General features: G+C 39.2%; 1 protein-coding gene and 1 pseudogene across 19 annotated transcripts in view; both read left to right on the top strand.

Moving 5' to 3' along the window:
• The first annotated feature begins 626 nt into the window (after positions 1-626).
• Positions 627-1256, top strand: LOC116551138 (annotated as a pseudogene).
• Positions 1257-17516: 16260 nt separating this feature from the next.
• Positions 17517-23920, top strand: part of RBM26 (RNA binding motif protein 26) — a 95742-nt gene continuing 89338 nt past the window's right edge. For 15 of the 19 annotated variants that reach the window (XR_004268849.1, XR_004268848.1, XR_004268846.1 and 12 more), the window contains exon 1: positions 17517-18131. Coding sequence is in view for 14 of the 19 variants with exons in the window: in XM_032277449.1 (XP_032133340.1) it covers positions 18061-18131 (71 nt within the window). In the remaining 5 variants the exon portion in view is untranslated. The remainder of the gene's footprint in view (positions 18132-23920) is intronic. The other 4 variants (XM_032277455.1, XM_032277447.1, XM_032277454.1 and 1 more) reach the window with 2 other exon arrangements.

Below are 23920 nucleotides of genomic sequence, written 5' to 3'. Positions count from 1 at the left end.
TTGATTGGTTCACAAGCTCATTTTGACTGTTGAAATATTGGGAATTCCACATGTGGTTGAAGGCAAAGATGTTTCTAGTCAGGGTTGAACCCAGTTGTCCCTAGCCTATGAGAGCTGATTGTTAATTTTTCAAGAGTTCTTCAAGCTAGTTGTGAAAAATAGATTTTATTAAAGCAGACATACAAACTTAAAATTACATTACTTATATTAAAAACAACACAATTTTCAAAATCATCATTTCCTAATTATTTAACTTCATGTTATTGTTATTTATGCTCCTCAAGTATTTACAACAATTGCATTTGTATGGTGAAAATATAGTATAATGGGGTGCTCCTATGAATCTCCTTCCAGTTCTGCATTCTATGATATCATAGTGGTAACTTGTAATCCACTGTGGTGGGGACATTTACACAATGGAACTGGAAAATGCTACAAGGCTGGGCTTTTTTACTGTTTTGTTGATTGTCTGGACATAAAAAAAGTGATATAGACCTCTTTTCTGTGGCACCTCGGAGGCGTTCAGCTGCTTCAAGATGAAGCTGAACAACTTCCCAGCCACTGGCTGTCAGAAACTCATTGAAGTGGAAGATTAACGCAAACTTCACACTTTTTATGAGAAGCATATGGCCACAGAAGTTGCTGCTGATGCTCTGGGTGAAGAATGGAAGGGTTATGTGGTCCGACTCAGTGGTGGGAACGACAAACGGCGTTTCCCCATGAGGCAGGGTGTCTGGACCCATGGCCGCGTCCATCTGCTACTGAGTAAGGCGCATTCCTGTTACAGACCAAAGAGAAGTAGAGAAAGAAAGAGAAAATCAATTCGTGGTTGCATTGTGGATGCCACTCTGAGCATTCTCAACTTGGTTATTGCAAAACAAGGAGAAAAGGATATTCCTGGACTGACTGATACCACGGTGCCTCGTCGCCTGGGGCCCACAAGAGCTAGCAGAATCTGCAAACTTTTCAATCTCTCTAAAGAAGATGATGTCCCCCAGTATGTTGTAAGAAAGCCCTTAAACAAAGAAGGTAAGAAACCTCGTACCAAAGCACTCAAGAGTCAGCGTCTTGTTACTCCAAGTGTCCTGCGGCGTATTGCTCTGAAGAAGCAGTGTACTAAGAACAATAAGGAAGAGGCTGCAGAATATGGTAAACTTTTGGCCAAGAGAATGAAGGAGGCTAAAGAGAAGAGGCGCCAGGAACAAACTGCGAAGAGACGCAGACTTTCCTCTCTGCGAGCTTCTACTTCTGTCTGAATCCAGTGAGAAATAAGATTTTTTTAGTAACAAATAAATAAAATTAGACTCACATCTCTGTTGACTTTTCATTGTGGATAGAAAACTATGTAAATGAAGAAAGGGAAAATTTGGTCACAGAAAATGGGGATATGTATATAGTAATCCAATGGTGGATAAAATCAGACCTGTTGTGTGGTCGTGGAAGACAAGGTCATGGTAAAGGGATTCTTTTCAGGGGATGGGTGGCACAGGAAGGGATTCCCAGCATAAGACATCTGCCTCTTCAAAAAGGCATGAAACTTGGAGGAAATCAATAATGAGGATTATTTTTTTTAAAAAGTGATATAGAAAATGTTACCGATTGGGCCAGGCAGGGTTTCACATGCCTGTAATCCCAGCACTTTGGGAGGCCAAGGAGGGCAAATCATGAGGTCAGGAAATTGAGATCTTCCTGGCCAACACGGTGAAACCCTGTCTCTACTAAAAATACAAACATTAGCTGGGCGTGGTGGCGTGTGCCTGTAATCCCACCTACTCAGGAGGCTGAGGCAGGAGAACCCCTTGAACCAGAGAGTCAGAGTTTGCAGTGAGCTGAGATCAGGCCACTGCACTCCACCCTGGCAACAGAGTGAGACTGTCTCAAAAAAAAAAAACAAAAAAAAACAGAAAAGAAAATGTTACCAACCACAGGCGTTTGGGGAAAATAAACTAAACCCTTTTGTGAAAAACAGTTGGTTATATGGAATTTACAATAAATAATATTGTATATTTTACTATTTTTAAATTCTGTGCTATACATTCTTCATATCAGTAAAACTTATATATATATATATATATATATATATATGCGCATCTATACATTTTGTTTTCTAGAAAGCTCCTGGTTGAACATTAACTAGCACACTACTGGAGTCTCTACCCCAAAAGGTAGTACAGGTGCACAGTCAATTCTCTGTGAGACTCCTGGGAAGTCACTGACATAGTACTTGCCCAGCATCAAGAGTAGCGCTATGATTTTAAAGTATGCCCACAAATTCTGTTTTACATCTCCTATCTGAAGACAGGCCCTGATTTTCCTCCCCATGAATGTGAACTGCCCAACAACTAATGAATGTGGTGGAAGTAACCATGTTAGACTTCCAAGGCTGATTCATAAAAGACAGTGTGGTCTCTGTCTTGCTCTCTCTTGGACTGCTTGCTTTGGGGAAAGTCAGTGGCTATGCCATGAGGACACTCAAATACCTATGAAGAGGCCCCACGTGGTGTGGATGAGGACTCCTGCAACTGCCATTTTGCACCTAGATTTTCCTGTCCCAGACAGAGCTTCAAATGATTGGGGTACAGCACATATCTTGACTGCAACCTCACAGGAAACTTTCAACCAGAACCTCTCAGCTAAGCAGCTCCTAAAATCCTTAACACACAGAAACTGTGATGTAATAAATGTTTGTTGCTTTAAGGCCCTAAGGTTTGGAGTAATTCATTAGATGGCAATCGATAACTAATATAAGCAGGGATGACTCATTATCCCCATTACACTTCTTGGACTTCTGGGAGTCAATGAAGTTGCAGACTCTCTCATATGGTGCTATACCAACTTTGTGTCTTTCCAGAGATCTGTGAAAACCAAACTCTATTCAGGATTAAGGAGGTTCAGAAACTACCAACACCACTGTTCTTCACTTGTTTGCTTAGTCCATGGAGGAGCAAGTCATGGACCACTTCCCATAGCAGGGTCCCCAACAGAGGTCAAGGTCCCACCTTCTCCTAGCTTCCTATAGGATTTGGCAAGGATTTGGCTCAAGGGAGGCAAATGTCTTAGAGTTGGAGGAGAGGAAAAATGAGTTACGTCTAAGTTGCCATTTTTCAAGAATTTCCTTCATGATATATATGTGTATATATATATGAGATATTAATCTTATATTATTGCCAAAAAATAAAACGAAGTCAATAAAAGGTGAAAAGGTTTAAGGACATCCATTATTTGAGAAAATGAAAGAACAACAAATCTCGTGTAATAATTTATTTCCTTTTCAGTTTAAATATTTTTCATGAAAAAGAACAAATAGTGGCCAACATTTCTTGTATTCATACCTTTGGGCCATCAATAAACCTTTTAAAACCTTCTTCTAACTTTAATAGAAAAATATACTAAAAAAAGTAGGTGGACCAACAGCCTTGTGCATTTTGCCTCTCACACTTACCAAATCAAAATTACCAAAATATCCAAGGCCATTTGTATCCATTATTTGTATCCTTTATTAGAGATATTCCATTTTAATTTTTTGTTGATACATTCATGTATTTATAGTACAAATATTGAAGAAATGAACTAATGCATAAATAATAATGTGATTTAATATCTCTATTTTGTGGTTAGTTTTTTTTATTTTAGTGTTTTCTTTCAGCCTATTTTTAATTAAATAGCTATTGCATTCTGTCAATTAACAAAGCTGGAATTGAATCTGGCCCTGGATCTTACAGCAGGTAACTTGCTTCTTCTATTACCTTTACAGTTGACTTTGTCGGAAAAGTATTTGCACATGTCCAGACCCCAATTCTGTCATCTGTAAATATGAAGATACTGAACTAGGTTATCCTTAAACTCCTATTCAGCTTTTATAATTTTAAACAGTTATTGAATAAAATACTAATTATATAAAAGGATACAAAAATAAAATCTGAATTATTATCTGAAGCAGATTAAAATTTACTTGGCAATAGATTCATATAAAGAAGTAGCTGGTCAGTTAAGTATTAGAAGAGCTCTCAAGAGGAAGAGGGGAGTAGAGGCTGTAGGGGATAGGGAAACTCAGAGGAAATAGAACACAGTGTGAATCCAAAGAACCTGAAATTGATGGAAAAACCCATGCAAGACCTCATAAGATCATTATTGCTTTTTCAGCTCCCAGAGGGTCTTATATAATGATAATTTGCATTAGGTTTTGTTAGGGTGTTTTGTGTATTTGTATCTTTATTTGTGATTTGAATTTGTCTTTTGAACATACAGCTCTCCAATTAACATAAATTAATATCTACCTTCTGGAAAATTACATGCAAAAAAGTTAGTAGTTTATTGAAGAAAAGGAATTACAATCTGGTTCTTGTTTAAGTACTATCTTTATTAAAGACACAACTTTTAGCATGCCAAATGATCTCCAACTTCTATTTGTAATAAATCCCTCTTCCTTACTCAAAGTGATAGGCATATACTCAAGCAAAGTCAATTAGATTCTTTATCCTAGTAATTTGTATCTCGATACCCAGGGTGGGTGATTGTTACTGAGTCAGCTGAATGCAGGAGCATTCTATAGAAAAAGTCCATGAATGAACAAGTTTTGGCAGCTATGATTTCTAGAGATTTGTTGGTTCCTGTTGCCTTGGAAGCCTGTTCAGCATTTCCTTTGATGCAGTGAGTTACTTTAATTTCATTTTTCTAAAAATAATTTCTTTTTTATAAGTAAATTGACTGGATATTTGTTGAATGAATGATAGAGTGAAAGTTCAAGCTGTGTTATAAGAAAAATATATGTCAGTAGAGGTCATGAGTCTCTCAGTGTGTTTGTTAGGCATTATATCAATGTTCACTACCCCAAGCTTAGTGGCTTAAAAACATTTATTCTTTCTCACCATTCTGTGAGTTGATGGGGAGTTCTTTTGGTTTGCATTGGCTGTGCAGGATGGTTGGTTTAGGATGGCCTCAGTCACATGCCTGATGGTTGTCAGGCTGGATCTTGCTGGGACTTCATCACATGGCAGCCTCAGCATTCAAGCACTTTTCAGGTTGTTTGCATCACATTTATTTTTATCTCATCATATTTACCTTAATCTCATTAGCAAAGCAAGTCACTTGGACAAATCCAGAATCAGTGTGAGTGGAAACTACTCAAAGCCCTGAATATGGGAAGTGTGAACAAATTGCAAGAGAGGACATTACTGTAGAAATATACCAAGTGCCTGGAAATATGAGTAAAGATAGCTTTTGACCTCCTTTACCTTTCTATCTCCTTAAAATACAAAACAAACAAAAAGCCTGTAATTCTTTTTTTTTTTTACTAGTTCATTTTATTTTTTCCTCTTTCTTTGGGAGAGTTACAAATATCAAAGAAAGCCCATTTTTTAAAAAAATCACTTTTCTTGTGGAATAATAATTAACATCATGGCACCTTGAGAGTCAGACAAATGTCAATCAACATTTCAAGCAGCCGGGCGCGGTGGCTCAAGCCTGTAATCCCAGCACTTTGGGAGGCCGAGGCGGGTGGATCACAAGGTCAAGAGATCGAGACCATCCTGGTCAACATGGTGAAACCCCGTCTCTACTAAAGCTACAAAAAATTAGCTGGGCATGGTGGTGCGTGCCTGTAATCCCAGCTACTCAGGAGGCTGAGGCAGGAGAATTGCCTGAACCTAGGAGGCGGAGGTTGCGGTGAGCCGAGATCGCGCCATTGCACTCCAGCCTGGGTAACAAGAGCGAAACTCCGTCTCAAAAAAAAAAAAAAAAAAAAAACATTTCAAGCATGACAATTATAATACAGGAAAAAAGTGATGAATGACTATTTTAAAAAGTATTATCTATTCTATGTTAGATTTGGGGAGTAAAACAGTGGGTGAAAAAAAGCTTTTGCCTTAAAGGAACCTAATCTATTAATAATGCAATGTGATATAATGGTAACAGGGATAAACACTGTGAACACTCAGCCCAGTCAGGGAAGGTTTCCTGGAGAAAGTGATTTTTAAGATAAGTCCTGGAGTTAGATGAAGGATAGGGTTGGGCATGGTAAATGTTCTAAACCAAAGGGGCTCTTTGTGCAAAGAATAAAATTTAGGACACCATGGTTTGATTGTAGAAACAGATTAAGGAATTTACAGGCTCTATGCACCAAGATATTATAGTGCTTTCCCACTTGAAATTCAAAATAAAATTAATGCAAACTATAAAATTACATGTAGGGAAGTCTTTCTGATTTTTCCCATGTTCTTATCATTTAAAAAATAATAAATCGTCTAAAAATATGTTCATGCCCCTGTGTTGGTGATTTCTTTAGAATATCATATGCCAGTTCGTCTATTGCATAATGCAGTACTTTTCTGGGAACTGCAGATATATGGTATGGCACCACTGTGGAATGTAAAAAGTGGAGAATGGGAGAAGCTGAAGAGCTAAGCAGGTGTCAGTTAATGAAAGATGTAAGAAAGCATGTGGTTAAGGATGTGGTGTTGATTCAATTGAACCTGAGTTCAATCTCTGCCATTGACTCATTCTATACACTTGGGCAACTTGAAGCCTTAAATTCCTCAGCTGTAAACTGGGAATGCTAAATTTTGAGAATAAATGAATGTAAAGATTTTAGAACAGTGTGTAATACCATACAACAGTTAATTTCAATTAAGTATTACAGTAATAAATTTGTACTTTAGCCTAGGAAATGGGGAGCCAACAAGGGTTTACATGATTAGAGGGTGCTTTAATGGATTTCTTTGGCTGCAGTGTATCATCTGGGTTGAATGACAATGAGTAGATTCTAGGTATGCCTACGAGGAAGACTCAATAGACAGTAATTGGGATATTCATTGGATAGTAGTAAAAGGAGAAGGATGATACCTAGATTTTTGACTTGAGCAATTGGATGACGATGGCTTTCTATGAGTTACATATCACAGGAAAGGAGCAAAATTGGTTAGTGAAGATAATGAGTTTAGTTTTGGAGACTGATTTGAGATGCCTAGAAGACATCCAAGTAATGACCTTTGGAAAACGCCAGCATGGACAGGAGTTGAAATATTAAAAACAGATAAGATAGGTTGGGGATCATGTTTAGATTGAAAAAAGGACCAACAATGGAATTCCAAGGCACATCTACGTGAAGTTGGTTGAAGTTTAAGGATACTTTAGAGTGTCCAGAAAAATCAGGGGTAAAAAAAAACCCAAGAAGATTGTGATACAATAAGAATAGTGGGAAAAAAGTGTTTCAAGAAAAAAACATGTGAACAATGTTGTCACATTTTATATTTCATCAAACAACACAGGACTAAATGTGGACATTACATTTAGTTAATGTCAGTGAAATGCAAGTCACTGATAACCTTGGCAAGAAGTGTTTTGGTAAAATGATGAAGACAGAACCTAGTTCATATTGAACTGGAGTGGTGGGTGGAGAGGAAGATGAGACAATGAGTACAAACAACTCTTGCTTGTCTGTAAAAAGAAAAGAAAATGGTGGCTGATAGAGCTCTGCAATTGATAGAGCTGAATAGTTGTTTTTTTAAATGATAGACACATAATGTCTATCATTTTGAAAAGATCAACACCATTAACAATCTAGTTCAAACTTCCAACATCTCACATGGACCATTACAATATTCTCCTAATTGTTTCCTCTACCACTCCCCAACTGTATCTTTCTTGGCTACCCCTGCCTCAGCCCCATACATTCTCCATACAAATCTAATTATAATCTTTCCTTACTCATGTAAGCCAGTTGTAGAAGGTTTTTCCTTCTTGAACCAGAATGGGTATACCTCTTAATATTCTCTGGTGAGAGAGATCAGAGAAGCTATGGGGCCTCACACTGCTGGTCAGTGTTAATCTCTATCCAGTAATTCATCTGCTGGCAAGTGTTCATCCTTACTTAATAATGCACAAAAGGAAGGGTGGTGGCCTCCCCTTTGTTCTCAGTTTTGGCCAGTCTCCTGGCAGGTACTCTTCCCTCCCTGGGTCCTACCACGCCTGAACTTCCCAAAACGCCAATGGTGTTTTCGGCAGTAGTTTCATAGAAGCATTCTAAAACATACCAAAGCAGTACAGAGTAAGAGGACTAGGAGTTATGCTGTTAACACACTGAGATCTTTATTTCTCTCCTTTATTTCACATAAGGAGAGGAAAAAGTTCTTACATTTTAGGAAAGCACATTCCAATAAAAATATAATATGAGTTGCATATATAATTTTAAGTTTTCTAGGGACCACACTTTTAAAAAGTGAAAGAAAATAATAATAAAAAGGTGAGGGCTGAGGCTGGTGGCTCAAGTCTGTAATCCTAGCACTTTGAGAGGCCGAGGTGGGCAGATCATTTAGGACAAGAGTTCAAAACCAGCCTGGCCAACATGGTGACACACCTGTCTCTACAAAAAATACAAAAAAATTTAGACAGGCGTGGTGGTAGCCACCTGTAATCCCAGCTACTCAGAAGGCTGAGGCAGGAGAATCACTTGAACCTAGGAGGTGGAGGTTGCAGTCACCCGAGATCATGCCACTATACTCCAGCCTGGGCAAAAGAGTGAGACTCCATCTCAAAATTTAAAAAAAAGGTGAAATTAATTTTATTAATACACTTTATTTAGTATATTAATAGCCCAATATATCCAAAATATTATTCTTTCAAGGTGCAATTATATTTTACTTTGTTGTTGTTGAGGAAAAACATGTGAAAAACATTGTTCACATGTTTTTTCTAAGGCTTTGAAATTTGGTGCATATTTTATATTTACTGCAAACCACAATTCTAACTAGCCAGAAGAACTCAACGGCCACACATCGGTAACGGCTATGGTATGTGGCAGTATAGTGTGTCCCCCTCTCACCCCACTGTGGAATGTTTACTGTTCATTTACTATGAAAACACTTTGTGATGGATGCTGCTTCCACAGCCAGGAATTGGTCCAGCTGATGCTGTTAAGGGAGTCAACTTTCTTCTGGGAAGGAAAGATAAATCTTGTGTGAACTTTGACTGTTACATGAAATGCAGGCTTTGAGCTCATCCCTAAATTCTGGTTCACCTTGTATGGCAGATTATATTATAAACTCACTTAATGTTTGCTGCTCCTCCCTGCCCCAGCCTATTTTGAATCAGCCTTGGTCACATGACTTCCTCTGGTCAATGAAATGTGGAGAGAAGTAATATATTCCACTTCTGTGAGCAGAAATTGTAGGAGACAGTACATGGTTTGCCATAATCGCTTTTGTATCCACCTTTATGACTGACAACATCCCAAATAGACAGAGGCTGCTCCATCAGCCTGGGACTTGGAGGGAGGACCACGAGGAGTAGAGGTGCAGCTAACTTGTAATGGACTTGCAGGGTGTGGGAGAAATGAACCCTTGTTGTTCATTACTGCAGCCAAGCCCAGCCTCTTCCTGACTTATACACTATTGTTTGTGAGTGATGCAGAGAGTTTTTCCTCTTTGTTGTTTGAAGGATGGGACAGTGAAGCTTTAAAACTTTAGAGAGTGTCTCCTAAGGGCATTTTATTGTGCCTGATGTTATTGCAATGTTATTGGTTGTTGTCCTGGCTTAGGTTCTGGCCCCCAATAAAAATGGCCTCAAATTTCAAAAGCCCTCATTAAGGTTTTACATCATTACCTTTTTAACAGTTTTGGCCTAAGGCTAGTGAAGAACCAAGAATAATATGCCAAAGTGAATTTTCTTCAAAAAAGTATCTGTGCCTCCCCACACTTCAGTTAATAAGCAAGTAAGATTTCTGATTGTTTTTCCTGATTTTTGGCATGAAGGACAGAGCTACTGCTACAATAAATATTTGTTGAAAAAAAAGGAATGAAATGAAATGATAGCAGTTTTCTAGGTGGGATCATATGCATGTAAGCATGTATATACTTACTTATAAAATCCATGGTGGGAGTTTGTGAATTCTCTTTCTCTTGGAGTGGTTTTCCTAACAGAATGCCATTTGTAGTATGACAAGTGAGTGAACCCCAGGATTCTTGACCCTGTCTGAGCTGTCAGACTGTCAACTAGGTTATGGGTTTTATTCTCCAAGGTTCATTCATTCAACAAATATAGAGAACCAGCCATGTGCTATCAACTTCTCTAAGCACAAGAGATACAGTTGCAAACAAGACAGGCAAAATCTCTGCTTTCCTGAAATTTCCACTGTAGCCAGCCTGTTAGGCCTTTCCTGAGATCTTTTTGTTTTCTGGGTCTGTCTTAATAGATTTTTTTTTTAAAACGTTTTTATTATGGAAAATTTCAAATATATATAAGAGCTGAAAGAATTATAAGCATCCCCATCATCCAATTTCAACCACAATGAACTCGTGGCCAGTCTTATTTCATTGTTACTCTACTCTCTCCCCTTATTCCATTTCAAATCATTTTGATAGCACAGGTATCATATCATTTCACTGACAGATAATTTTTAATAATATTACATGTATGTTTTTCCTCTGGATGCTGAGATTTGCACTTACCTGTCCTCATCTGACAGTCTGTATAGGAGACTTTGTAAGTGTCTGCAGGTGTGTGTGTATATGAACATGCAATATATGTATATATGTATATATACCCTTTTAATGTTATGATTATTCCCCACCAAAACCATGTCCATGAACAGTTCCACAGCACCTCTGAATTGGAGATGGAGTAGTAATTAATCATGGGTATAAACAGAGTGCCCACTGAAGAGTTGGTGATTGCCACTCAAAGCTTTTTAGCTAGGTGTGGTGGCTTATGCCTGTAATCCCAGCACTTTGAGAGGCCAAGGCAGGCAGATCACTTGAACTCAGGAGTTAGAGACCAGCCTGGGCAACATGGTGAAACCCCATCTACCAAAAATACAATAAGAAAATTAGCCAGGCATGGGTTGTGTGTGCCTGTGGTTCCAGTTACTCAGGAGGCTGAGGTGAGAGGATCGCTTGACGTTGTAGTGAACTGAGAGTATGCCACTGCATTCTAGCCTGGGCGGCACAGAGAGACTCCATAACAAAAAATCTCAAAAAACAAAAACAAAAGTTGTTTTTTTTTTTTTTTTTTTTTTTTTTAAGACAGTCACCTGCTGTTTCCCAGGCTGGAATGCAATCTCAGCTCGCTGTAACTTCCACCTCCCAGGTTCAAGTGATTCCCCTGCCTCAACCTCTCAAGTAGCTGGGATTATAGGTGTGTGCCACCATGCCCGGCTAATTTTCATATCATAGTAGAAACGGGATTTTGCCATGTTGGCCAGGCTGGTCTCAAACTCCTGACCTCGTGATCCACCCCCATCAGCCTCCTGAAGTGCTGGGATTACAGGCGAGAGCTACTGCACCCAGCCTTAAAAAAGCTTTTTATATCAGAAGTGCTCTGGTCCAATTTAGGGAGATATGATAGTATGTCCTTTTGTTTTTTTGAGATGGAGTCTCACTCTGTTGCCCTGTTGCCCAGGCTGGAGTGCAGTGGTGCAATCTGGGTTCAATGCAACCTCCCCCTCCTGGGTTCAAGCAATTCTTCTGCCTCAGCCTCCCAACCTCCCAAGTAGCTGGGATTACAGGAACCCACCACCACATCCGGCTAATTTTTGCATTTTTAGTAGAGATGGGGTTTCACCATGTAAGCCAGGCTGGTCGTCTCAAACTCCTGACCTCAAGTGATCCGCCTGCCTTGGCCTCCTAAAGTGCTGGGATTACAGATGTGAGCCACTACGCCTGGCCTGGGATACGACACTATGTATGTCTTCTGATCCCAGTTTACAATATCAGTAATTGCTAAAGTGTTTCCTCTTGAATTACCTAAGTCTATCACAGAAAGCGTTATTTTTCTTTGCAAGTAATCAGTGTCCAGTCTTAGATAAGAAAACCATATTCCCTTTATTAACATGACCTTGATCTTCTGGGAAAATCAAAACCCTTAAATTATTATATTAGAGTACGATGTGCTTCCTGTTTTTATTTTAAATTCCCAAATTTAATCAGGTTCTCTCTTAAGAGAAGTATGCGTTGGTGTGTTCATATTTTAAATTCATCCTGCCACGCCAAAAACCTTTCAATGGCTTCGCATCATTATTTTAAATAAAATCCAGTTCCAAAATCTTAACATGAACTTTTTTTTACCTCTAACTTGACAGCCATTCCTCGTGTCCCCAATTTAATACCCTCCCACCTCTCTGTCCTTAAGATTCTGACTCTTTTTTACCTCAGGAACATCCCACAAGCTATTATGTGTACTGGAAAATTCTTGTCACTACTTTGATTCACATGGCTTTTACTCATTATTCACTTTTCTTAACCATTTAAATATCATATCCTTAGAGAAACCATGCTTGAGCCTTTACAGTTTAAATTCTACAATGCTTCAGTTTCCTCTTCCCTAATACTTATAATTTTATTATTAACTATGATTTTTAAAGTGTACAAAAATAGAATTAATCAGATGATGAAATTTGTGTTACAGCGTTCCCTGGGGAGTGGATGCTGAGACGGGGTTAGAAGTCTAGACGGTTTACTGAAGAGTAGTACCTGTGAAACGGAAAGCAGGTAAGCAGGATTGGGTGGGAGAGCCATCAGATTACCATGCAGGTCTGACAATATTTCTACCATCCCAATATCAAGCAGGTCCTTATTCCCTGGCTCAGTCTTTAGCTGGGGATGGGCATGGGGGAGAGAGTTTGCCTTTAGAATAGTGTAACTTTAGCTTGAAAGCTGAGGTGAACCTAGAAAAAGTTAACAACTGGAGGTTGTCAGGTAACTACGGTCCATGCAGTTGGACAGTGAGTTCTTTCTTGAAGTGAGATCTGAGCTGCACACCTCTGTGACTGCTATACGTGTAGGATATCAAGTCAATCCAAATTAATCCATAACTTCAATGAAATTTTTTTTTTACAAGTTCAACAATCTTGTTCTATATATTTGGAAAACTAAAGGTTCACATTTATTTATTTATTTAGATAAATAAATAGTTTCACTCAGTCGCTCAGGCTAAAATGTGGTGGTATAGTCTTGGCTCACTGCAACCTGCACTTCCCAAGTTCAAGAGATTCTCCCACCTCAGCCTCCCAAGTAGCTTAGACTACAGGTGGGTGCCAACACGCTTGGCTAATTTTTGTATTTTTAGTAGAGATGGGGTTTCACTATGTTGGCCAGGCTGGTCTTGAACTCCTGACCTCAAGTGATCTGCCTGCCTTGGCTTCCCAAAGTACTGAGATAAGAGGTGTGAGCCACTGTGCGAGACCAAGGTTCAAATTTAGCCAAGCTAAATCTGAAAAAGAGCAAAGAGGAGGGATTTGCCTTATTATATATTAATATTCAGTAATACAATAGTAAATAAAAACAACATGATACTGGTGTAGTAATAGACAAATTGGCCAACTGAAAAATAGGTCAGAAGCAGAACACAAATGAAATAAAAACACAAAGATATAAGTGGCATCAAAAATCAACAGAAAGGAGGCTGCACTCATGCCTGTACTTCCAACACTTTAGGAGGCTGAGGTGGGCAGATCACTTGAGGCCAGGAGTTCAAGACTATCCTAGCCAACATGGTGAAACCCCATCTCTAATTAGCTGGGCATGGTGTTATGTGCCTGTAGTCCCAGCTACTTGGGAGGCTGAGGCAGAATTGCTTGAACCTGGGAGGTGGAGGTTGCAGTGAGCCAAAAATCAACAGGAAGGAATAAACTGAGTAGACTTATAGGAAAAAAATGGCCTAGGTCCTCACTTTATACCACAGTCTGTATTACAGACAAAATAAAGACTTAAGTGTAATTCTAAGTAGAGTAATGGACTGTAAAAGAAATCAAAGAAAATACAGAATATCTTTGTGATCTGGACATGCAGACTGTTTTTAAATAAGACCTCAAAAGCACTATTAAAAGTAATAAGACTATATTCAACTCCTCCCCAGGTTTCTTCCAGCTCTCTCATCTATTCGAATATAGTTGATCCTTTTACTTGCAGATTCTGTATTTGTGAGTTTGGCAACTTGTTAAAATTTATTTGCAACACCAAAAACAATATTTGCAATGCTTTTGCAGTCATTTGTCGACATGAACAGAGGCAAAAAATTTGAGTCACCTGATGCACGTGTTCCCAGCTTTGGTCAAACAAGGGGATGCAGAGCATCTCCTTGTTTTAGCTCTCACACTGGAAACAAGTGTCCTTTTAGCTCTCACACTGGAAACAAGTGTCCTTTTCATGGTCTATTTAGTGCCATATTTGCTGCATTTTTAGCTTTTTGTGATTTCACTGTTTAAAATGACCCCCAAGTGTAGTGATTAGGCTATCCAGGTTAAATGCCAGAAGGCTCCTCTTTCTTTTTAATGAGGAAACACATACATCATAGTTACTGGCTACGAGTTCAATGTTAATAAATCAACTATATTAAATAAGGTGCCTTTAAATTCTTATTTTTCCTGCATAAGGTGCTTTAAAAAGAAACACACATAAGATATTTATGGACCGGTTGACAAAAATTTGATAAGAGGCTTGAAGGAACCTAATCCTGGTATTACTCCTAGGAACAATGGTTCCATATTCAGTAATTCAGCATTTGTGGCTCTTTTATAGAACACAACCACCTTGAATATGAATTGGCTGTATATATTCGCAGCTATTCCTGAAGCAGGGGATTCAAAGCTATAATCTACTAAAGAACAGATAATCACCTAATGGCAAAAATAAAGCTTTATTTTAAAATATATTTAAAATAAGTACTATAAAAGAAGCAAGCACAGGCTGATGTTGGAAAATTTCAAACGGACTCTTGCTTTAGAGAAGGGAGGTCAAGGACAGATTTCCAAAGGCAGCAGTATGCACTGCATTTTGATGGATAAGTGGGAATCCATCAAACTAAAGGTAGAAAAACACATTTTGCTATGGCTCAGTTTAGTGAGAGAACACACTTCTGTGGAGACAAAAGTTTACTCCATCTTAAATGCTAATCTGCCATGGTGACTTCTGATTAGCCCATCCTGTGAATGCCTCCTGATAATTACTTTATTTACTGTCCTTAGTGTAAGAACAAAGCAACCCTGAGGTAATCACACAAATTACAGGTTAGGATGCAAATAGAATTCTTGCCTGTCTGGAGGGTGGCCTTTAAATGTCTCTATAGAGTACTACATCCTTTCCTTATGGCATGTAAGTACTGGTCTGGGGAGTAATAGGGCAGAGATCTACCTGTCTTGCTGCCACTCAAGACCATGCTCTGTCTGTAAGTTGCTCCCAACAAAACACTCTTTACTGACCAAACTGGATTTGTCTGCCTCGTTCATTTGATTTCTCCTTCAATATTTGGGGGCACTTTGCATAAAGGGTCTTTTCATGGAACAGCTTCTTTCAAGGAACTCAAAATAGTTTAGGATGACTGAAGCAAAGACTGAAAGGCACTGAAAGGAGTTTCTAGGCAAAAAGGAAGGTGTCTGATTTATGAAAGTCCCTTTATAGGATATTAAATAATTTGTTTTATTCTAAAGATAATGTGAAAGTTGATGAAGATTTTAAGCAAGAAAGCGACATGATTAGATCCAAATTTTAGAATTATTGCTATTAAAGGCAATGATGATGAGGGCAGGTGAAGATCAACTGAGATGGAGGTCAGCATAAAAGGCAAAGATATTAAAAAGCTTTTGCGGCTGGGTGCAGTGGCTCAGGCCTGTAATCCCAGCACTTTGGGAGGCCGAGGCGGGCAGATCACAAGGTCAGGAGATCAAGACCATCCTGGCCAACATGGTGAAATCCCCTCTCTACTAAAAAATACAAAAATCAGCTGGGCGTGGTGGCACGTACCTGTAGTCCCAGCTACTTGGGAGGCTGAGGCAGGAGAATCACTTGAGCCCGGAAGGCAGAGGTTGCAACGAGCCGAGATCACACCACTGCACTCCAGCCTGGTGATAGAGTGAGCTTTTGCGATTATTTAGGAAGAATAAGACTTTAAATAAGACAGTGACAGTGGTATCAGAGATGGACGGGCAAAACTTGAGCAGTCAGGGAAAGAAGTAGAAGTGTTCTCTGTAGAAAATAATGTGGACAAATGTTTGGAGAAAGGGGGGGTGAGCAAATCAGTTTACCTGGGGTATATAGTATTTGATAGACACTTTGAAAGGTTTAGTGGAGAGCCAGAGTCATATAATTGCTGGTGATAAAGCTGAAAATATTGGTGGTGCCAGCCTGTGGCAAGGTTACAACAAACAGACTAAACAATTATTATTTTACCTTTCAGCAATATTAAATTTATAAATAATTTTTATTGTAAAATACATATAAAACCTACCATTTTCATCATTTTAAGTATATGGTCCACTGGCATTAAGTACATTCATATTTTGCAACCAACACCACCACTTATCTCCAGAGCCTAAATCATCCCAAACTGAAACTCTATATCCACTGAAAAATAACTCATTTCCCCTTCTGCTGGGCACCCTCTTTACCCCTGTTCCTGCTACCATTCCACCTTCTGTCTCTAGTGTTGACCACTCTAGATACTTCATGTAAGTGGAATCATAATATTTGTCCTTTCATGTCTGGTTTATTTCACTTAGCTAAATCACTTTGATCAACACCCTGGTTATTCAGTTAGCTGGATTCTAATTTGTATTCTACTCTATATGCTATATTTTAAAACAAATGTCTAGCTTTGTATTTTATAATCTTTCCACTTAATCCTTAAGGATACCTCATGCTAGCAAATTATAAACTCAGAGATCCTAAGAACAATATAGTCTATCAGTGTCTCCCATAAAGAGCTTTTATTGATCTACTTACTGAAAGTGTATTTAGATTGTGAATATTTTCATTCCACTACAGTTCATGGACCATAAACCCTTTGTAAAATTCCACTTAGTAGCTAAATAGAATTCAGGCAGGAATCAAACTAATTTGATCACCCAGGAAAATAGTTTATTGAGGTTGCTGATATTAAGACTCTCTCTCTTTTTGATACTATATAATTTCCTGATCTGAGATAGAGCTGAATTTGTTCTAAATAAACAATTTTAAAAATAACAAAACTTATCTTTAGCTGGGGGAAAATGCAGGCTGGAAACTACCTGAGAGATACGAAGGTTCTCTCACTTTTCTCTTGTGGCACTCCTGAGTCATTAGGGCTCTACCAACAAGTCGAGTACTATTGGACAGGACACAAATCCTCTGGAGGTCTCACTGGGCTCCATTAGATTAGCCTGTTTACAAACCTCGTCCACATCACAGCGTACACAGAATATGGTACTGGTAGGGCACTTAGGTAAACTGAAGAAGTAGCGCGCTTGGCACCTGGAACCTACGGGCCGCTCTATGTCGCGCACGCGAGTATGGACGCTCTCAAGGAGCAATCCACCCGGTAGTTCGTTCCAGCTGTTATGCCACGGCCGTCTTACCGCTGACGAGCTGGGGCTCCTGCTGTTTTTGCAGTCAAACGCTCTACCACTGAGCTATGCCCCTGCCCGCTGTTTTTGAAGTCAGCGGTCTTTCCTTTCTTGTAAGAAATCAGGTCTTTATATCATAAAGGTAAGCAAAGAATAAAAAGGCAAAAAGGCCGCAAGCACCGCGCACACGCAAAAAGTCGAACTCGACCCGCGCATTCTCTACCGACCTTACGTCTTTCCCAGCAGGCACCGGGAGCCACCGCGAGACTTCAACAATTCTCGCGAGATTTATCGGCAGCCATTTTCTTGGGGGTACTGGGAGCCGGGAAGACCCCCTGAATCGTTCCCATTGAGCTGCCCTTCGCCTTCGCTTTCTTTACTTTTGCCTTTTCGACGTAGCCAACAAGCACCTAGTCCCGAGGCTGAGAGAACGCCCGGGTCTAAGCGCGTGTCGCGCTTCCGGTCAGGATAGATTTGCTGGGGAAGAGGAAAGGGGGAGGGCCCGGGCAAACCGTTGCTGCTTCAGCCCGGACGGGGGTCCGGGGACTCGGAGCTCCTGGCGTCCCGTGGACTTGAGGCCTGCGGCGGTCCCTGCAGAGCTGTTCGCCGACTGGGGCCCGCGGGAGCCTGCCACCGGCGCCTCCCACCGCGGCCCACGCGGGCGGCGCGCGGAGGAGGGGGCGGGGGCAGCAGCGGCTGTAGCGGCCGCGACCTGGGCGGGCGGAGGAGTGTGACGGGCCTTAGGGCCGCTGTGGATGGTTTCTAAAATGATCATTGAAAACTTCGAGGCACTCAAGTCCTGGCTCAGCAAGACTCTCGAGCCCATGTGAGTATCCGGGGGATATCTCTATGCAGGGATGGCGGTGGGAGATAGGCGGACCCACAGATCTGTGCAGTTTCTCCAAGTGCCTGCGGTGGAGGCCGAAGCGATGAACGGAGGTACCAGGGCTCTGTGGCTTCTCCTCTTCGTCCACCTCGCTTCCAGGTTCAAGATACCCCTTAGAGCCTGAGTCGAGCTTTATTTTATTGCTGAGCTGGTCTTATTTTTCCGTTATATGTAGACCGACTCCAACCGCCCCCACTCCCCAAATATTTTCCGAGGGCCTCAAAATCGGTTTCTTGTAGTGGAACCGAATATATCTTTTCCTGCCTACAGACTTTTACCTTCCTTTTGTAAATGAAGGGAACAGACTTTATGAGGGATTCGGGCAGTTCTATCTTAAATCACTCACGTTTCACCTAAATACAATCCATGAAAGCAAGGCCACGTCTTCCTTGTGCTGTCTGGCTCATCTGCACCTCTCTTCACTGATTCAAGATGTAACAGGTGCTGAGTTGCCCAGTGAAATTCCCCTTTCCCGCCTACACGTTAGTTGGCTTGGAGAGGAGGAAGAAAATTCAATCTTCATCCATATGGAATATTTAACAGTTTTAAGTGGAATGCTATAGATAGATTTTGTGTTGGGGGGTGGTTAGAGTGCTGATATAGTCTCAGATTGGAAAATTTAAGGAGTGTTTTGAGGACTTGTTAATACAAAATATATCATGAGGCAAGTACTTTATGAGAATTGATTTACAATAAATAATGCAATGGGGAAGTTCACTTATTTAATAAACTTATTGCGGGAGGCTTTGGGATAGAGCTTTTAAATTCTGAAATCTACAAGACATAAATAAATCCAGATATTAGAGCTGCGACTATTGTAATAATAGAGAATCATGTAAAACAGTGATTAAGAGTGGGGCTCTTAGAGAAGGTGACTTTGGAACAACGTCTGAGGAGGAGAAGGGACCATCTGTGTGAAAGTCTTGGAAAAGAACATTCCTTGCAAAAGGAAGAGCAAATGAAAGGCTCTGTAGCAGAAATTAATGTGGTGTGTTTCAGGAAGAGGCCATAGTGGCTGGAAGAAACCTTGTGATGAGGGAGAGAATGTAAAGACATGAGTTTGGACAAGTAGGTAGGGGCCACAACGTGTATGGGAAGTCCTGAGATGATTTAAAGCAGACAAGGACTGATTTAATTTTATTTTACCTCTGCCCATTTTGTAGAGACTGAGACGGCAAAAATGGAAGTAAGGAGACTATTTAGAAGGGTATTGTAAGCAGAGATGTGGCTAGTTTGCATTAGAGTCGTGGTGGAGATAGGCAGATCCAAATACGTTTCATAAGTAAATCTGATAGAATTTGCCAATGGATTAAATGTGGAGGGATGAGGGAAAGGGAAATCAAGGATGATGCCTAAGAAGTTAGCTTAAGCAACTGAATGGGTTATAGTAGAGAAGACAGAGAACAGGTTAAGGGGAGAAAGAAAGGGATTATTATGTATGAAGTCTGTGAGATACATCCAAGTGTGATGTCATATCATTCAACATATGAGTAATCTAAAACTCAGAGCGGGACTGGAGAAATCAAGTCATCAGATAGTCATGCAAACCATGAAATTGTGGGACATTTCTTAGGAACAGTGTGTAGATAGGGAAGAGAAGAGGGCCTAGTACTGGGGCAGGATGAAAACTGGGCTTTATGTCATTAAAGAGCAAGTGTATGACAAAAGAGAGGAGTTTATGAAATGCTGCAGAATGGATGAAAAAAATGGAGGCAATTAAGTAGCCCTTAGATTTAGCAAACTGGAAGTCATTGGTTATATTAGCAAAATAGTTTCACTGGAGTGGAGTTGTGCAAATGAAGCCCTACTTCAGTGTATTGGAGAGTGGGCATCATAGTATGTCGGGGTGAGAGGAGAACTCTGGAGCAGAATGTCTGGCTTTGAATTCTGCCCCTGCAACTTAACCAGCTGTATGATATTGGGTAAGTTACTTAACTCATGGCTTCCATTTTCTCAACTGTAAAATTGGGAAAATAATGAATATAAAGGAAATGTTAGAATAGTGCCTAATATGTAATTAGCATTCAGTAGTTATTAGTTGAACACAATTATAAAAATGTTTTGGATTGAAATAACTTTCCTTTAAGCATTCAGTTTCATATCAGATTTACTGCCTTACCTAAATGAGAAGACTATAGCCACTTAGAGTGTTTGCTTGTAATTTGTCTTTAGTCTTAGTAAAACGTATCCATGTATTATAAAGCCTACTCTCGGATGGCTGTAGCACTGCAGTCATTAGTGTTGTCATAAATAAGGCGCTGCTAGTAGAGCCTAGACACTGGGAATTGTAATTGGTTCTCTTCTGATGTATGTAGCTGTGGTAAAATTGAGCCCTTATCCGAGTTCCTGTCCCTTTAATTGCATTTCAGGTGGATTTCTTTTGTATGACGACTTACAAAAGCTGATTCTAATTATTTAAGATCAGTGGTTTCTAACCTTGGTTTTGTGAAACTTTATGATCTGTTATCTGAAAGGATTTTTTTTTTTTTTTTTTGGCTTTAACATTGTAATTGCTGAATTCCTGTGTTTGAGAGAGGAACATAAAAAGGACCAAGGGTAAGCTGTAACTTGAAACTTATGTAGAACTTTTTAGTTACCTGTGCTGGTTAAATACTTAATGATTTTGGATTTACCCACATTTTAAATGTGTTAATTCAGCAAACTTTTATTTTAAGAGTACTTTACCTACTCTGTGCTAGGCAGTGTGCAAGATACTGGGGAAATAGTAGGTAACAAGAAGTGAAATGACTCTCTTCATTTTATTTACCATTTAGCAGGGAAGATAGGTGTTGAAGTCTGGGAACGTCAGGAAACACTTCCCTGTTGTAATATTTATCTCAGCTCGGAAGGATGAAGAACACTTTGCTGGGGCAAAAGGATGGGGTTGGAGACCTGTGAAAGCATTGTAGGTTTGGCGGACAGATTGTATGGAGGTCCTAAAAATGAACACGGAAAGGTGTCTTGGAGGAATTGAAAGAAATAGAAAAAAGCAAGGGAGAAGAATGGCTGTGAAAAGCTCTGGAGAAAGGAGCCAGAGCACACAGGACTTTGTTGAGTCATGTTTAAGATTTTGGATGTTATTGAAGGATAGTGGGGAGCCAGTGAAGGGTTTTAGGGCAAGAGAGTTTTCAGATTGATGTTTTTTTAAAAAAAGGCCTGGCTGCATTTTCAGCATGAAATAGAAGTCTGCATATCTGTATTTTGCTGTTTCATAGCTTCTGTACATGTATCAGGGTTCTGAGTTTCATAAGTTGAAAATAATTTTCAATGTCTTTTTCATAAATTGAAAATTTTGAACTTCATTAAAATTGTTAACTTGAAATACTTAAGATTGATATTTTGTTATCTCAAACATTTGCTTAGTCATACTTGCTAATATGAAACTAAATGTTAGTCTTCTAACATTTTGTTTTGATGTTAAGTCTTGAAAAAAAATTAAGTTCTTCTGTTGTAGTAAATGTAAAAAAACCAGAAAACATTTTCTATTGTATTTTAAAACTTTTAGGTGGACTTACACATCAAAGTCATGGATTTTTTTTTCTTAATCTGAAGAGATACCTCAAAAGCTAATGAAACTTTAATTTTTTAGAAAATAAAATTGAGAGGCAGATGGATGTAATGACATACTCAGGGTTTGTAAGTTGAGTAGTAAAAAACAAAATGCTTAATGTTGTGCTTCTGCTACTGTGCAGCGCTGTGGAGGAAGTATGTGGTGGAAAGAAGAGCTCTGTGTCCACATAGATCAGTATTCAAATCTCACTTCTGCCATTTATTAGCTGTCTAAGCAAAGGAACCTCCCCTTTCCTTATTGGTATGATAGGAAGAATTATACTGTTTCCGTCTGTCCTTGAAAAGGTTGAATGGGACCCATGTTTGAGAGCCTTGCCCTTCCCTCCTGTCTTAGATATTGCTTGATTTAAACACAGATAGGTTACATTGCTACTGTTGCTACTGTTGGAATTATCACCAGAGCTCCTGCTGTGGCTGCCACCTAAACTGTATGCATTGTTGTTAAACATTTTGTATTACTGTACTTAGAAGTTTTATTAGGTAAGCATTGTTATCTCCATTTTGCAGGTGATGATACTGAGGCACTGAAGCATGAAGTTGAGATATTTGCCTACAGTGATTTAAACTAAGTCTTTTTGACGCTAGAGCCAAGTGCATTTTCTTAATTTACTACTACACAATGTGGCATCCTAGTGTTTTCTGTTACTTTATATCCTTCTGTACTATTACATTTTCATAGTACTGGCTGCTATTGTGAAAGTACAAAGTTCTAAAGCATTGTGGTTATCAGTGCTTTACAGAGTTTAAGAAATAAACATCTTTGGAGTTTTTGTAGTATACTCCTCTTCACCTGTGCTTGTAACTACACCTTTCTCACCACATTAAAATTATTTTTATTCCTGTCTGATAGGAAGAGTTTTCTTTTAGGTTTGCTAAATGATCTTTTTACTCCTGAACTTTTGATTATTTATGCTTCCTTTGACCTTTCCTTTTCAATTTGCTCCTTTTGGCATAGTAAGTCAATTTCCCATTCTTTTTGAAAAGTCAGCAATAATAGCAAAACAGAAAACAAAAAATAATATCATGCTTCTAGTCCCTTTCTTGCTAGCTTTCTGTTCCTGTCACTGGTAAATCTTGGGAATAGTAGTCAGACTTTAATATTTTGTTCATTTGCCCTCAACCATTTACTTCTTAATGTCTTGTAATAGAATTTCTTCCTTGTCATGTAATTACAACCAAAATTGCTTTCCTCAGTGTTACCAGTTTATATTTATTAAACATAAAGGCCTAAAGTTTTACTTTTTTTTGCTTATGCATGTATAACAGTGTTGATGCTGCCTTTTTAACTTACTTGCCTTGAATCCCTAATATGTTGGTTCCTTTTCTTAAATTAGTCTTAACCTCTTTTGTTTCTTTTCTTCAGACTCTAATTGTATTTTTCAGAGTTGTTACCATGACTTTTTTTTCTTCGTCCATTTTTTTACTTCTGACATTTAATTAATTACTGCTATTTGAATGTTTGTCTCCTCCAAAATTCATGTTGAAATGTAATTACATCAAGTATTAAGAGGTGATTAGGTCAAGAGGGATCTGCCTCTGGTGATTGGATTAATGCCTTTATAAAAGGTTAGGCTTTGCCTCCACCTTTCAGACTTCTGCCTCCGGAGTAACTCCGGAGGATGCAGTGTTCACGGTCAATCTTGGAATCAGAATTGCCAAACCTGCCAGTACCTTGATATGGGACTTCCCAGCCCCCAGAACTGTGAGCCAATAAATTTCTTTATAAATTAGCTATCTTATGGTATTCAGTTTTAGCAGCACAAACGGACTGAGACCTTTTCCATGAATGGTTTTCTTTGTAATCATGCCAGTGCTTCCTAAAAACTTTTTTGGGAATGTGTATTGTAGATCCTTTGAAAGTCTAATTAAAGACTGCCTCCTAGGATTTGCAAATACATACACATTTGCATTGAATTTCAGAGCTTTTCAGCCTGAGCTTGTTAACGGATTCCAAACTAGACCCTGCATTTATTTTCACATAAGTATGTTTAGACTTAGCCACTCTTCAGTCTTAAGCTTTTATCTGTAATTGCTAGCTGTATATCTGCTTGGATCTCTCTCAACTTCAAACTAATTTCTGAAAAGAAGTGTTCTCTGGATTCACTTATTTTAATTTTATTTCTTCAAATTATGCTGGCTTGAAATTATATATTTTGGCT

Source organism: Sapajus apella, unplaced genomic scaffold (assembly GCF_009761245.1).
Source record: "Sapajus apella isolate SASKATOON/1434 unplaced genomic scaffold, GSC_monkey_1.0 scaffold9, whole genome shotgun sequence".
Classification (NCBI taxonomy): domain Eukaryota; kingdom Metazoa; phylum Chordata; class Mammalia; order Primates; family Cebidae; genus Sapajus; species Sapajus apella.
The sequence above is the reverse complement of the archived record's forward strand: the minus strand, read 5'-3'. Positions and strand labels throughout refer to the sequence as shown.